Here is a 14,458-nt window from a genome sequence, read left to right as displayed (position 1 = left end):
GCAACAGTTCCACCTTTACGCACTCTCCCATCTTCCCTCGAGAAGCTACTGTGGAGGTTCCTGGACCCATTTTCACTCCCCTTCTCCTTCGCCAGCCACCGGGCCTGCCCAGCGGGGATGTCACATGCCCCCAGCTGCAGCCAGGACACCAAGCCCCACGGGTTTCTCCTCGAGAACCACGGTCCCCACAGACAGGAAGCTGGCAGGTGCCCCCCAAAAGCCTCGGGGCTCACAGATGGACTTTACGGACACTCTGAAAGTGACAGTCTCCCTGACACAACTCTCCGGTTTGATTAGGTTATGTTAAAAAAAAATTTTTTTTTAAATAAAACAGAAATGTGCTACAATCTAAATTAAATTGCCTCAATTCCTGACTCTTGGTAAGCATTAGTGAGAGGAAGATTCAGAGCCTGGAACCCATGTGTAAATGCGTGAGGTCAGGACTGTCTTCCCTGGTGCTGTGAGTGGACAAGAGGACCTGCGCCCCTTTCCAATGCCCTGCACCCACCTTTCCGCACACCTCCTGGGCACTGAAGCTGGGGCGTTCAAGGCGGGCATGCTGGCACAGACTGATTTCACATAGGCTCTTACAGATACCATTCCAGAATGCGTCCCAGCTTTAAAACAGAAGCCAGATAGATTTTCATTTCAGAGGTAAGTTTTGTGGAAAACGTGTCCTCAGCGTATTCTCTGGGTATAGGGTAGGCGCTCTGCTGTGCGGAAGGCTTCAGAAAGGCGGACTGGGCACAGGGCACACATCTGGCTCTCACCCAGGCTCTTTCACTACCTGTTGGATGTCTATGGGCCCATTGTTTAACTGCGATGAGCTTTAGTTTCCTCCTGAGGTTGAACTTGATCAGTAATTCTCAAACCCTGGTGAATGGGCGTGCGGGTGGAGGGGCGCGGGGGCGGGGAGGGCCTGGAGGGGGGGTATTTTAAAATGAAAATTCATTGGCTCTCGATTCAGAGATTCTGACTCAGTTGGCCTAGGGAAGCCTTCAGAAATGTGTGTCATTACTGAGCACCCCACTGTGGGCCACACTTTGAGAAACACTGGACGAATTCCAGCTCTAATGTTCGCGCATTCTGTGAATTTGTCCTTTCTTAGGTGACCATCTTGGGCTGCCCAGCACTCCCTCGGCCTCTGCCTGCCCTTGGCAACAACGGTGCCAAGCACAGGGAGGGCAGGTCCGCAGGTACAGGGGGGCCTCAGGAAGGCAGCCGAGATGACTGGGTCGCAGGGGACACTGACTGCCTTGTCTCTGCCACTCAGGTGACAGGTGGAGTCTGGAACTTCAGCCGCGTTTGCTGTGATATATTTGTCACCCTGGACGTCATGATGTGTACAGCCAGCATCCTGAACCTCTGCGCCATCAGCATCGACAGGTAGGGCTGGGATTTCCCTGTGGGCAGGTCTCGGCTGCCAGGCAGTGTGGGACACCAGCCTGGGGAAGTCGCTCCTGCTGTTTGGGGCATCCGGGCTTTGCGTTTGAGGGCACTGGGGTCCCTGCCAAGTGGAACTCAGCCACCAGGACATCTTCTTCTCGCTCTTTTTCTTTTAAACTATGATCTGCAAAAGAGAAGAAACTCCCGTGACAGAAGAAAAACAATCATCCCATAAGCTTTCCTAGGCTCTCCTTCCTCCCAGAGCCTTAGAGAGGATTCTGGCTTTACCTTTTCACCATCCTTTGGGGGCCTTGGTGATTCCTAATTGGGAGTAAAGGGGGACGGGGTCAAGGACAGAAGGGAAGCTGACAAGAGTTGGGAGGAAAATTTCCTGTTATTATTTTTTTTGTGTGTGGGTGTTTTGTTTTGTTTTTGGTGATGTGGGGGAAGAAGGGAGGGAAAAGAGGAAGAAGGTGAGGAAAGAGAAAAGCGTGGGAAGACCTGCAAGGAAGGGAGAGATGTGGATGGGGAGAAGGGCAATTTTAGGAAGTATGGCTGTGATTTATTTATTTGGTTGTTTGTTTGTTTATTTATTTCCTTCATAGAGTTTAAGGCAAACAAGTAAACAATGATGTCTCTTTAGAATAGCTTTTTGGTTGCTGGAGTGAGTGGATCTCTGTGATTGTGACTCAAATGTGGGGACGTTCCACCCAAGTGGCATCGCTTTCCATCCCGAAGAACAGGGTACCCTGGCCCTGGGCACTTCGGTTCCTCACTTTTCCTCTTGTCTACCTTTTCTCTCTCCTCCGCCCTTTTTCTCCCAGCAGCTCCATCCACCCCCTCCTTAGATTGAACAGGGGAGCCCAAACAAGGTCTGCCAGTCATTGAGAACTGACCCCACTGTGCTCAGGCTCTGACAGGCACTCACTCGTTCCATCTTCACAACAACTGACCCGCTACTATTGGCTTCACTTCCAACTTCTTAGGGGAATTAAGGAATTGACCTAAAGATACACCCCTTGTCTGGAGCAGTGTCAGCATTGGAATTCATGTCTAGCTGACTCCAAGTTCATAACCTTGGGCTTTGTGCGAAGCCCCCTCAAATCTCCAGCTACACCCTTGAGATCTCCCCTGAGTTTCAAACCATATTACCACCTAGATGGGGGACTGGCTCCTCAAAACTTTAAAAGCCAAACCATCAAAGCACCAAACTGTCATCTCTTAATTGCCTTACAATCTCAGGTTTTGTCCCCTTCCTCTTCCTGATCTCCCATATCTAAGCAATCAAGGCTTCTAGACTTCATTTTTTGCCATTCCGCCCCCCCACCCCCGCCGGATTTCCCTTTCTTACTATGCCTGCTTATTTTATGTTCCTATGACCTGTCACCAGACTTCTGCCGCAGCCTCCTAACTGGTCCTACATGCCTCTCTCAGAATCATTTCCCCAGGACTAAAGTCCAAATGCCCACTGCCCTCCCCATAACTCTGCAGCGTCTCCTTGGCCTAAAGAGTAAATATCAGAATTACCTTCACAGCCTAGGAGTCAAAGTTTTCTGCCCTATGGCCTCAGTCCATCTTTTCAATCTCATCTCTTTCTGGGTTGCCCCACATCCTTCTCTTGCTTCACGGTCTACCACACCTGCCCCTTGTGCCACGAAGCCCTTGCAAATTTCTACAACTTGATTCCGTCACCCCTGAATTCTCATGGTGCTTTCTCTATAACTATCTCAAGACATCTCCAGTCTGCCTTTAACAAGAGGTCCTAGAGCAGGTCCTCCTCATTTCCCAGTGTTTGACCTTTGCAGGACCAGGGCCTTTGCCCTCTCTACCAACAGCCTAAACTCACTTTCATGTGCTGATGTGGGAATCTCGAACAATAACCAAAGGATGGACCCGAAAACCCTGCCCTCTAGTGATATACTTCAGGCGAATCAGTCAACCGATAGTCTCTTGACTTTTACCACTTGAGAAGCAGTTGGTTGCCTCCAGCTGAGAAGGAGAATTAAAGAACGTGTCCATAAGGCTGGGACTCATACCATTAAAGGATGTGTTTAAAAATAAAGGGAGATAGTCGCATGATTCTATAAATACCCCCCAAAACATTGAATTGTACACTTTAAGTGAATGAAGTGTGCAATACGTGAATTGTATCTTGATAAAGCTGTTTTAAAATGAAGGGATAGTTAGGGATTTTATAACATATTTAGCTCTCTGAGAATAGAACTCTGCTTAGAACATGTAAGATTTTTGTGTGATTTTTGGACACTTAGTACCTAAATATATAAGTGATATAAGAAGCAGATGGCCCCTGGTTTGCTTATCATCACCTCTCCCACCCCAAACCCGTACAGTAGTCCTAGCTCCTTATCACCTGTGAGTCTCCCTGCCCTGCCGGTTATAGACGCTGAATGAAGAATTTTAATCGGCACTGAGTGGTCCTTGCCTGAAGGTAGCCAGTGTTCAGAGTGCAAATATGTACCTTCAGAAAGAACACGAGTGAGTGGGTGAAGATCAGCCTTGGAGCTCCCAGGAGAGGCTGTGGGGCAGCCCCCTCCTTGCCTGCTGGTTCCTGGCCCTCCTCTCTACCCTCTTGAGAAGGTGCCTCCGCTCTCCACCCCCACACACTCACACGCGTGGGGCTGGCAGGCGGGGCCGGCAGGCGAGGCTGTGCCCAGCACACGCATTTGGGAACTGAATTCAGCCAGCGTTTCTTTGCAGACCTTGAGGTGGTCAGGAGAGGGTGCATCTTTCCAACTGCACTAGAGCACCTTCCCACGGGCGGCAGTCACGCCTGACCTACTCTTCCATTTCCCACCACCGCCAAAAGAGTAAACCTCAAACTGGCTTCCATTCCCTTGAGGAAAAGCCCCAGAATGCATTGCCCTCACTACCTGAAATCTGGGGAACAAGCCATGCCTTACACCCCAGTGGGGAAGGATGCTTCCTTCTTGGCTTGTATGTCGCAGGAACCCAGTCCTTACAAAACCTCAAGATGGAGCCTCTCCTCTGTTCTAGGAAGGAAAATCGGCCTTGGAAAAGCTGTCTCCATCATCTTTCAGGGCCGTGTGCAGTACACAGCATTAAATTCTGTTCATGAGATGCCAAATAGCTGGTCAACTCATTAAAAATGCAGTCATTCATGCAGACCTTTGGTCTGCACACAATGCTACTCACCAGTCTGACAAACTTGACCAAATGGATTCAGCATTTTTTTGGCCATGAAGCCTTGATATGTACTAACAGGGTAGTAAGAGCTTGGAAAGGAAACGAAATGATAAAAAGAGGTTTTGAAAGCAAGTAATACTATTGTCATTAGATTCTTAGGCATAGCCCTGGATGCTTGGATTAATGCTGCCTTTTCTTTTTTAAAAAAGCACCAGCCCCTCTTCCCCCCACCCCCCTTGGCTCCTTGCCTCCCCAGGGGGCCAGCCCCCTCCCCCAGCATCCAGGGTCAGAACTAGCTTCGGGCAGAAGGCTGAGAAAGTGTCAGAGGAGGAGGACACGTTCTGAGCGGTGAGAATTAGAGTCCTCCGCTAGGGGCCCGGGAATAATGCAACCAAATTCATTCACCAGGGAGTTCTTTAAGTGGCTCTCAAATGGCACCCATCACACAGGCAAGCCTCCGCGTCTTTGCAGCAAGCACAATAGGTACCAGATGAGTCACAGGCACCTTGGATTTTTCGTTTGCATCTAAATAAGCACTTTATATTTGCAAAGGGCTTTCCAGTCATTTGCAAAAAGCTTTCTCCTTCAACAATTCCAGGAGGGGAGTCCACAGAACTAAAGATTTATTGAGCCCCCTGTCTGACCAAAGAAAAGGTGGTGAAAAGCAGCCCTCACAGAGCTCTGGGGCTCATTAAACCCAGGCAGGGAGTTAGACTCAGGCCCTCCCACCCAGGCCAGCCTCTCTCCTCCCCCCACCACCAGCTTCCTGCAGGAGCACCCACGTAAGTCCCGCACACGCACACGCACACACACACACCTCCCAGCCTAGGATAGGGCTTCAGGTGGAGGTCACGGTTCCGCCAGGGTCCTGAGACTTTCAGTAGACTGACAAGCCTACAACCCACACCCCCCACCCAAACCCATCACAGGGGTCATTTATGCAGAACTCGTTTGTGCAGAAATGTTACCTGCTGGAGGGGCTCCCACAGCCCGTTACACAGGTCTGCGACTGAAACAGGTGTCTCCTGACTCTCCCATGGTGGCAGTAGGAATGGGGCACCAAGAGCGAGCCCCTGGCCACACCAGCATCTGCCACAGTAGATGCTATGTCCTTGGAGTCAAGGAAGTGTATTTCCTATGTCTTCTGTGTCCTGGGTCCTCCGGGCTAATCTGAATTTGCATGAGTCTAAAAACAGAAGCCATCCAATAGCTACCATTTCCGTAGCATGTACCATGGGCCAAGCCAAGAGCTTTTCATTCTTGGTAACCTTCACAGCACCCCCAGCAAGATAGGGGAATTATCCTCATTTTACAAGTGAAGGGTCTGAGGCTAGATGGTGCCCAAATCACACCGCTGGTAGGTGCGGGAGTAGGAAATACAGTCACCCTTTCTTCTGTAGCACGCTGCCTGACGCAGGTGCACCTACCACGCTCTGGGCCTCTAGTTCGGGAGCCCCCACTGCCTGGCTGCAAAACCTGGCTCTACCTCCTAATAGCAATAGGACCTCCGGCAAATCAGTTAACCTCTCTGGGCCTCAGTTCCCTTAACTGTTTAGTGGAGATCATAGCAACAGAGTTATCACAAGGATGAAATGAGTTAATATTTTTAAAGCACGTCAAACAGCTGCTGGCCTATAGAAAGTGTTGTATACTTGTTGGTTTGGTAAATAAATACATTTAATGTTCCTTTTAATGCTCCCAGGAACAAGGGGCAGATACCCATAAACCCGCTGATAGAGATAATCACAGATACATTGGGCTAGCACAATAATATGACAATAATAATACTATTTTTTTTTTTAATGCTTAATAGGTACCAGGCCTCGTGCTAAAAGTCTTCACAGAGATAATCTTATTCAATGTCCCTAAGAGCACTATCCGGCTGCATCATTACCCTCAGTGCACAGATAAGGAAATTGAGTCTCAGGGCAGCCAAATTCTGGCCCAAGGCCACGCAGTTAAATGGAAGAACTGGGATTCAGACACTAATCAGTCTGCTTCCAACGGCCACGGGCTTAACCACCTTGCAGGCTGCCAGCGTTCTGGCCAGGCCAGAGAGAGCCCGGTGAACTAGGGGCCCCCAGGAGAGGAGGCGAGGAAGCGAGAGGGGGGACGCGTGGAGTGGAACAGCGCGGGGAGCGCAGCAGCGGGACCCGGGAGGCCCAGCCCCGCCCTCGCGGCAGGCGGTCACCTGCGGCTTGTTCCGGAGGAGACCAGAGGCGGAGTGGCCTGCCTGGGTGCGGATTCAGGGTCCCCGCAGGCCTGCGGTACCCCGCCGGGCCGAGCCTTCCCTTCCTGCCTCCCCACAGGGCGGGGGGAGCCAGCAGGGGAGCCATGAACTTCTCACCCGGCGGCGCTGGCAACTCTCGCTGCATTAGGGTGCCCTCAGCTGGCTAGTTCCGGAACGGCACCTACGGCTCTGACCCCGCGGCTGGCTCCCAGGCGGGGAAAATCCTGCGTGTGGGCGAATTCCGGAGGTCGGGCGGGGTGGGGGCTCGTTTATTCCAAAAGTTTAATCGTGTTCAGAAAACAATACAAAAAAAAATGGAAGGTAACAGTAGTAAGTGTAGTTTCATCTCTCACTTCTTACCCAAGTTAACAGGAAATTTTTTGACAGAAATTTTCCTTAATTCAGACTTTTCGCAAATTTGCCGGATTGTAATATGCCCTGGCTTGTTCAAAATGCACATTTCTGGGTTCCACTCTGGAAGTGCTTAATTAGAATAGCCAGGGCGTGGCCTGGGAATCTGTATTTTAACAGGACCTGCTGCGCCCCCCCCCCCTTAATAGAATCGAACTAATTGAGGAAGTTTCTGGGAATCCAAAGTACTCTCAAATAGAAACCACCCTTTAATGCCACCTGCCCTGAGGAAGCCCTTGTCCCCACAAGTCCTCAGAGACTTGACAGTGCCCTTGAGAGAGAGTGGGGCACACAGGAGAGACATGGGCCTCAATGCGGGGGACACCTGGCTCTTCTACCAGCTTTGGAACCTTGGGTTCATCAAGCAACCTCTCTCTGTCTCCAATCCTCCTTTATAAAATGGAGCCAGGGGGCACCTGGGTGGCTCAGTCCTTAAGCCTGAGCCTTGGACTCAGATCATGATCCCAGGGTCCTGGGATGGAGATCCCTGGTCAGTGTGAAGCCTGTTTCTCCCTCTTCCATTCCCCCTGTTTGTGTTCCCTCTCTCACTGTGACTCTCTCTGCGTCAATTAAAAAAATAAAATCTTTTAAAAAATAAACAAATGAAATAAAATGGAGCCAGCGTTGCCTACCCTGACTGAATTAACGGGAGCTTCCAGGGAGTTGCTGAACATCAACGCATACCTAGGACAATGTGTTCAGCGGCAGGCTTGCGGCAGCTCATAAAGACTAGCAAGGGCTGCAAGGCAAAATTTTAGGAACTGGTTGAGCCAGGTATTAAACCTTTGGTGTAGCTTGAAATGGGCAACGGTGGGAGTGTTTGCACCATGAAGATTGACAGATGGTACCAGTTAGGGCTGTTTTCTCCTGAAGACCAGTTGTTAGCTATTGAGCAGCACACCACGAATGTATGGGGCAGTCAGCGTCTTTTTTATGAAAGGACATTAAGTAAATAGAAGGCTGGGCACAGCTGCAGGTCCGGAGAGAAGGAAGTGGGTCATACCTTTCCCTCCCATCTCCCAATGGCTGTTTGGTCACCATAGCCATTTGGGTTCAAGGCTCATCCTTTCTTCCAAGGCGCCTCAGGGATCACTGCTAGGGGCCAGATCTGACTCCAAGCCCCAGCCCACTGACCCAGCAGAGTTCAAAGTACCGAGAAGAGTAACAAGCCTAGAGGAATACCAGGTACGACTCGCCCACTCCTTGATCGCCAGGTTAGGGACTCAAGAGAGGATTTACAACGTTTATGCCTCAGAAAAGGGGAACCGAGATCTCACAGGCCGCTGCTGGGATGGATGGTGGGATCTTAATCTGAGCTTATTAAATAAGGACCTCTGTTTCTCCCTCTTGAGAAAGAAGCCACCTCTGCCCCATGTCATGCTACCAAGGCCAAGTCTCGCAGAGTCCGCCTCCATCTCCTCCCTCAGAGCTGCTCTTGTGGGAGTACAATTGCTAACACCTCAACTCTAAGGCCAGGTGCACAAGAGGTGAAGATTTCGGCAGGCATGTGTGCCCAGCCCCTCCAGCCCAGGGTATGTTCTTCCCTTCCTCAGCCCCAAGCCTTGAGGGACCCAGGAAGAACTAAGGAGGATCCTGCTCTGAATCTGGCCTCTGGCTTCCCTGGACAAGGAGAAGACAAAGAAAACTTGAGCCTTTGTAGACACAGCTACACACACTAGAGTCCTTGAGCTTGGCTAGGATTCGAATTGTCCTCTTTTGTAGAAGGTCTTCAGGATCCACAAGGCAAGCAATCAACAGCTTCTTACTACTAGTGGTGTGCAAGGACCTCTGAGGATTACCAAGGCTACAGCGTGATTTGAGTCATCAAGTAACAAATAATACTTGGGGACTCTGTCTCTCCACCCATGAGACAACACCCAGTTGTCTCATTATTGAACTTGCCCAGTGCCTTTTAAGGGCTTCCCTGATTACGCCAGGCCCACCCAGGATAATCTCCCTTTTGATTCACTCAGTCTATTGATTAGTAATCTAATTACAGCAGTGATAGCACTTGATATTCTCAAGTTCAGCCTCCATTCAATGTGGGAAATAGTACAGGGCAGGCATCTTGGAGACTGTCTTAGAATTCTGCCTTTCTCAGACAATTATCATATGATATCCCTGATATGAGGAAGTTGAGAGGCAACATGGGGGTTTAGGGGGTAGGAAAAGAATAAACGAAACAAGATAGGGTCGAGAGGGAGACAAACCATAAGAGACTCTTAATCTCACAAAACAAACTGAGGGTTGGTGGGGGGGAGGGTGGTTGCGTTATGGACAGTGGGGAGGGCATGTGCTATGGTGAGTGCTGTGAAGTGTGAACCTGGCAATTCACAGACCTGTACTCCTGGGGCTAATAATACATTATATGTTAATTTAAAATAAAAAAAAAAAAAGAATTCTGCCTTTCTAAAGCAGTTTCCTGCTGGAGGACCCAGGATGGGGAGGACTTGATGAAATCTACTTTTAGAGTCTGGTGACAGGGACCAGCCAGGAGGCTGTGGCCATCGCAGAGAGCAGCTGGTAGGAAAGAGATGCGATAAATGATGAATAAATGGGGAAGATGTCATGAGTAGATGTACGGGACCAGCTTTCTTTCGGCTCAGTAGCTAGAAATGTGTGAGAGGAGTTATCCCAGAAAAGACAATGTCCCATAACACAAAGAACTGTGCATTGACCGTGGAAAACCGTGTGTTGTAGACCCAATGTTGGTGGCTCCCCCAAATTTGTATCTTGAAATCCTACCCCCCAAAGTGATGGTATTAAGAGGTGGGACCTTTGGGTGATGAGGAGGTCATGAGGGTAGAACCCTCATGAACGAGATCAGTGCCCATAGAAAAGATACCCAGGAGCTCCTTCACCCGTCTTGCCATGTGAGGTTCCCGTGAGAAAATAGCCATCTATGAACAAGGAAGTGGGCCCTCCCCAGACATCGAATCTGCCAGTGTCTTAATCTTGGACCTCACAGCCTTCTGAACTGTGAGAAATAAATGTTTGTTGTTTAAGCCTCCGAGTCACTGGTATTTTTGATGGAGCTGCCTGAATGGACTAAGAGAGCATGAAAACTGAGTTTTGAAATAAGTCTTCATTAGATATTACTCATCTCTATTTTTAAAATCTCTGCCACTTGGAATAGTTGTCACTAGGAGGGGTAGAATTTATATTAGGATACAAGCAGGGGTAAACATCCTCTTTGGGCCCAGTTTTATCATTATCTGAAATACTGTGGGAGAAAGTAAAGGCACACAGACCAGCACCCAGGGTCTTGGGGGTTCGGGTATGTGAGTACAAGTTTCAGGTATGTTGGGCCTCAACCACCTCTGGCAAAGGGGCCTGCTAGTGGCCCAGTCTGTTGTTTTACTAACTTTATTCTTCTCTCCCCCTCTCCCTGTTTAGGGAGTTCTTCACCCCTCTTAGCGCAACCTTTCTCCATTTTCACTCAAACACCCTTTCTCTCTTTCTCCAACCAAACTCTTCTTCTCCATGTAGAACCTCTTTGGTTCTCTAGGAACCTCTGTCCACTTTTGGAATGATTCCTCCATCCCTTCTCATCATGGCCATCCCTTCCCACTTCCTTTCCCAGGTACACCGCAGTAGTCATGCCGGTTCACTATCAACATGGCACGGGACAGAGCTCCTGTCGACGCGTGGCCCTCATGATCACAGCTGTCTGGGTGCTGGCCTTTGCTGTCTCCTGCCCTCTCCTCTTTGGCCTCAACACCACAGGTAACAGTGATGGCCCCTCTTACTGACACCCATGGGATTCACAGCACACTTGAGTGACTGTGAGCGCTTCGAGCCTGGAAATTTCTGACCCTGATCAGCATACCTCATAATCAAATAAGGATCCCACAGACTGCAAAGCTTTGGGTTTTGATTCAAGTACAAAGCAGAACCTCATCAATTATTAGCACATAAATTTCTTCCCCGGTTAGTGAAAAATCTGGCCTCTCCTTGTTTTGAAAGAAATGTCATTGTACTTGTGGGAAGCGAGGGGCCAGTTAAAAAAATTAAACTATATTAATAATTCAGGTGAGATTTGCTAATGAAAAGATGACAATACATAATAGACTTACAATGCAAAATAACACTATAAAAGCCCTCAAATGGGATATATATTTCTCATTTTGTACTAAACAAAAATCACTTCTGGCATTTGGGAACTAGTATCCCTAAATTACTGAAGAGTGTATTTCTTATATCTTAATATACAAAAATTCTGTCCATGAATTCTGGCACATGGTACATCTTCTACTGGATGGATGGACAGACAGATGGGTGGATGGATGGACATATGGATTAACAATGTGAATATCTGAGATGTTTGGTTTTTTAGACATAAGACATTGATCTAAAATTACACCTCATATGGAACAATGCCTTCTTTGGCTGTTTCATGTATATCTTTCAGCCTCAGGAATTTCACGTGTTGAATGAAAACTCCTGAAGCACATATAATGAAGTTAACACTGAGTATTTGTGGAGAACTAATGGAGTCATGTTCTAGTATTCATCTGGATTTGTTTAATGCCTACTATCTTCCAAGGTCATTAGTTTCTGGTGTAGATATACAAGTCACACAGCTGTGTATTTATGTGTATACAGATATTATATGTAGCACATTGCATGTAAATATTGGCAAATCCTAGCTTATGAATAGTCATCAAAGAGTCATTTGCTGCCCAACCAGTCAAAAGTAAAAACACACATTTGGGAAAACAGAGAGAGGCTCCGGAGTCAGAAAAGTTACATTCAAACTTCAGTTCTGCTACTTACCTGTTGTGTTCCTGGAACAAGCTACTTAACTTTTCTAAGTTTTCTTATTGATAACTTTGGGATAATAATACACTGAAGAATATACTTGAGCAAGTTAATTTTCAGCATTTTTTATATGCCCACCCCTGCATGTAAGACCAACAACTTCATTTCTAAAACCGCATGTTGTGTTTGAACTCTTTATAATATATGCCGTATTAAGGTATGTATCTTACAGTCTTTACTCACTACCTTCAGGGCTGTAACGAGACTGTGTATATCTTTACATGTGACTCAGGAGATTTTTTCAAAGCAAATTTCAGCTCTAAACAATGTTCACTTTAATCACTGACTAAAATCTGATGCTATGTGTGAAATAATTCCACTGTACTTGCTTCATAGAGCTTTTTTCTGATTAAGTGAGGATTAAATTGGAATAACATATGTAGACCAGCCAAACACAGACCATGCGCTCAAGGTCAGGTTTCTTTGTCTGCTACATTGAAGGGTAGTTGAGTCATCCAGCGAATATTTGCCTAGTTAACTCAGGGAGTTCCTAAAATATAATGTTACTACCATGTTTGCATTTACCCTTTACCATTTGTTACTTTATTGTTTTCCCTGAATAACACTTTATACACACAAACAGGGTTGTGGACACACACATACTCCCCCAAAACAACATTCCCTAACACAACTCTTAAGAGGCTGCCTGGTATTGAAATGCTATTTTTGGTGGGTGTTAAATACGTTTTTTGGGTTCGTCTGCTAACTAAGCCACTTTCTGTATCTTAGTTTCTATACGAAAATACATTAGTCTAAGTTGGACTCTGTAGTATGGGACTCACTACCACCAGTAGACCACAGCACCGCATACCCCTGGCCAGCAGCAAATCCCCACCAGCATTCAGTCTGTGGAGGGGCTCCTCTTATTTATTCTGGGAGGTTGGCAGGGGCTGTTGTACTCATGCTCTCTTTCTCTCTCTCTCTCTCTCTCTCTCTCTCTCACACACACACACACACACACACACACACACACCCTAGTAACAGTTAAAAACAGTCTCAAAATCTGACATTAGACCGAGTTCCCAGTTAATGTCAACATCTAAAGTGAAGATGAATGATGAGCTAATTGCAGTGTTGTTGCCACCAGTGAGATCATTATTATTCCAGAAACAAAACTCAGAAAACTGTCTTTCCAAAAGGATTTTCAAATATAGAATTGAGAAGGCAAAAAATGCCTGTGGCTTAGCATGTACACTCTCACTTCTCTCTCATCTCTTTCAATCTCTCTCTTACTTGAAAGATGTACATGATTTATTCTAGCACAACTTTTTCTCAGTCATTTATTTATTTATTTACTTACTTACTTATTGTAGCAATTTCTATTCCCAACGTGGGGCTTGAACTCACAAGCCCAAGATCATGTTCTTCTGACTGAGCCAACCAGGGACCCCCCTCTCTCTTACTTTTAAGTTTATTAATAAGATTAATTAGTAAGCCCTCCATTTATTCATGTATAGCCTCCAAGTGTCGGGTCCTTTGTAAAGTCCAGTGGATATTGGCTACCGCTATTGTTGTGATTATTGTGTGTTAGAAAATGTTTCTGTGCGTCAAAATTTAACTAGGCACCTGCTCCAGGAAAGTCGGAGCAGCAGCAGTTCTGCTGGTGCCTATAGAGGCCAGTGACCTTGTCCTAGAACACAGTTCAGGGAACTGGTGAACAGAACTCAAGGCGAGGAAGCCCAGCCGTCCTCCTCTGCCTCAGTCTGTCCTTCACAGTACGGCTTCATTATCTTGATGGATATGGGTTCCATCTCTAAGGAAGTTCCTAAGTTCACATGAAAGCCCGATATAAATGACTTCTCTCAGCCATTTGTTTCTACTCACCCTGTGAAAAGTAGAGGAGAAAAGGACAGGATAAGGCCAATGACACCTGATATCGGAAGTGGCTGGATTTCCAGTAAGCTGTGCAACACAAAAGAACTTTCTGGCAGAGCCCTTCTTTTTTTTTTTTTTTTTAAGATTTTATTTATTTATTTGTCAGAGAGAGAGAGGGAGAGAGAGGGAGCACAGGCAGACAGAATGGCAGGCAGAGGCAGAGGGAGAAGCAGGCTCCCTGATGAGCAAGGAGCCCGATGTGGGACTCGATCCCAGGATGCTGGGATCATGACCCGAGCCGAAGGCAGCTGCTTAACCAACTGAGCCACCCAGGCGTCCCTGGCAGAGCCCTTCTTAATGAAATGAGCTGCCCCATGGGATTGTGAATTATCAGACAACATAAGGCAGAAAAAAGTTGAACTTCAATTTCCTTCATCTCGGCGTTGTTCTTACTGTCCGAGAAAAGGGCAACATGAATTTCTGGAAATGCACATAAGGCAGGACCTTCGGTCACAGAGAGTGCCAAGGTTGGGGGGCCCTGGCTGATCAGTGTGGCCCCAAGTTCCCAGCAGGGACCCAGCACTAGCTAAACACCCCATCATTGACAGCATGGAGTACTGGTGCTAGAGG

The 14,458-nt window shown here is 47.5% G+C and overlaps 1 protein-coding gene across 1 annotated transcript in view; it reads left to right on the top strand.

The window, feature by feature from the left end:
* DRD3 (dopamine receptor D3) overlaps window positions 1-14,458 on the top strand; it is a 39,263-nt gene that overhangs the window by 15,677 nt on the left and 9,128 nt on the right. The window contains exons 3-4 of the mRNA XM_047691591.1: window positions 1,274-1,386; window positions 10,776-10,918. Of these exons, the coding sequence (XP_047547547.1) occupies window positions 1,274-1,386; window positions 10,776-10,918 (256 nt within the window). The remainder of the gene's footprint in view (window positions 1-1,273; window positions 1,387-10,775; window positions 10,919-14,458) is intronic.

Source organism: Lutra lutra, chromosome 1 (assembly GCF_902655055.1).
Source record: "Lutra lutra chromosome 1, mLutLut1.2, whole genome shotgun sequence".
Lineage (NCBI taxonomy): Eukaryota > Metazoa > Chordata > Mammalia > Carnivora > Mustelidae > Lutra > Lutra lutra.
The sequence above is the reverse complement of the archived record's forward strand: the minus strand, read 5'-3'. Positions and strand labels throughout refer to the sequence as shown.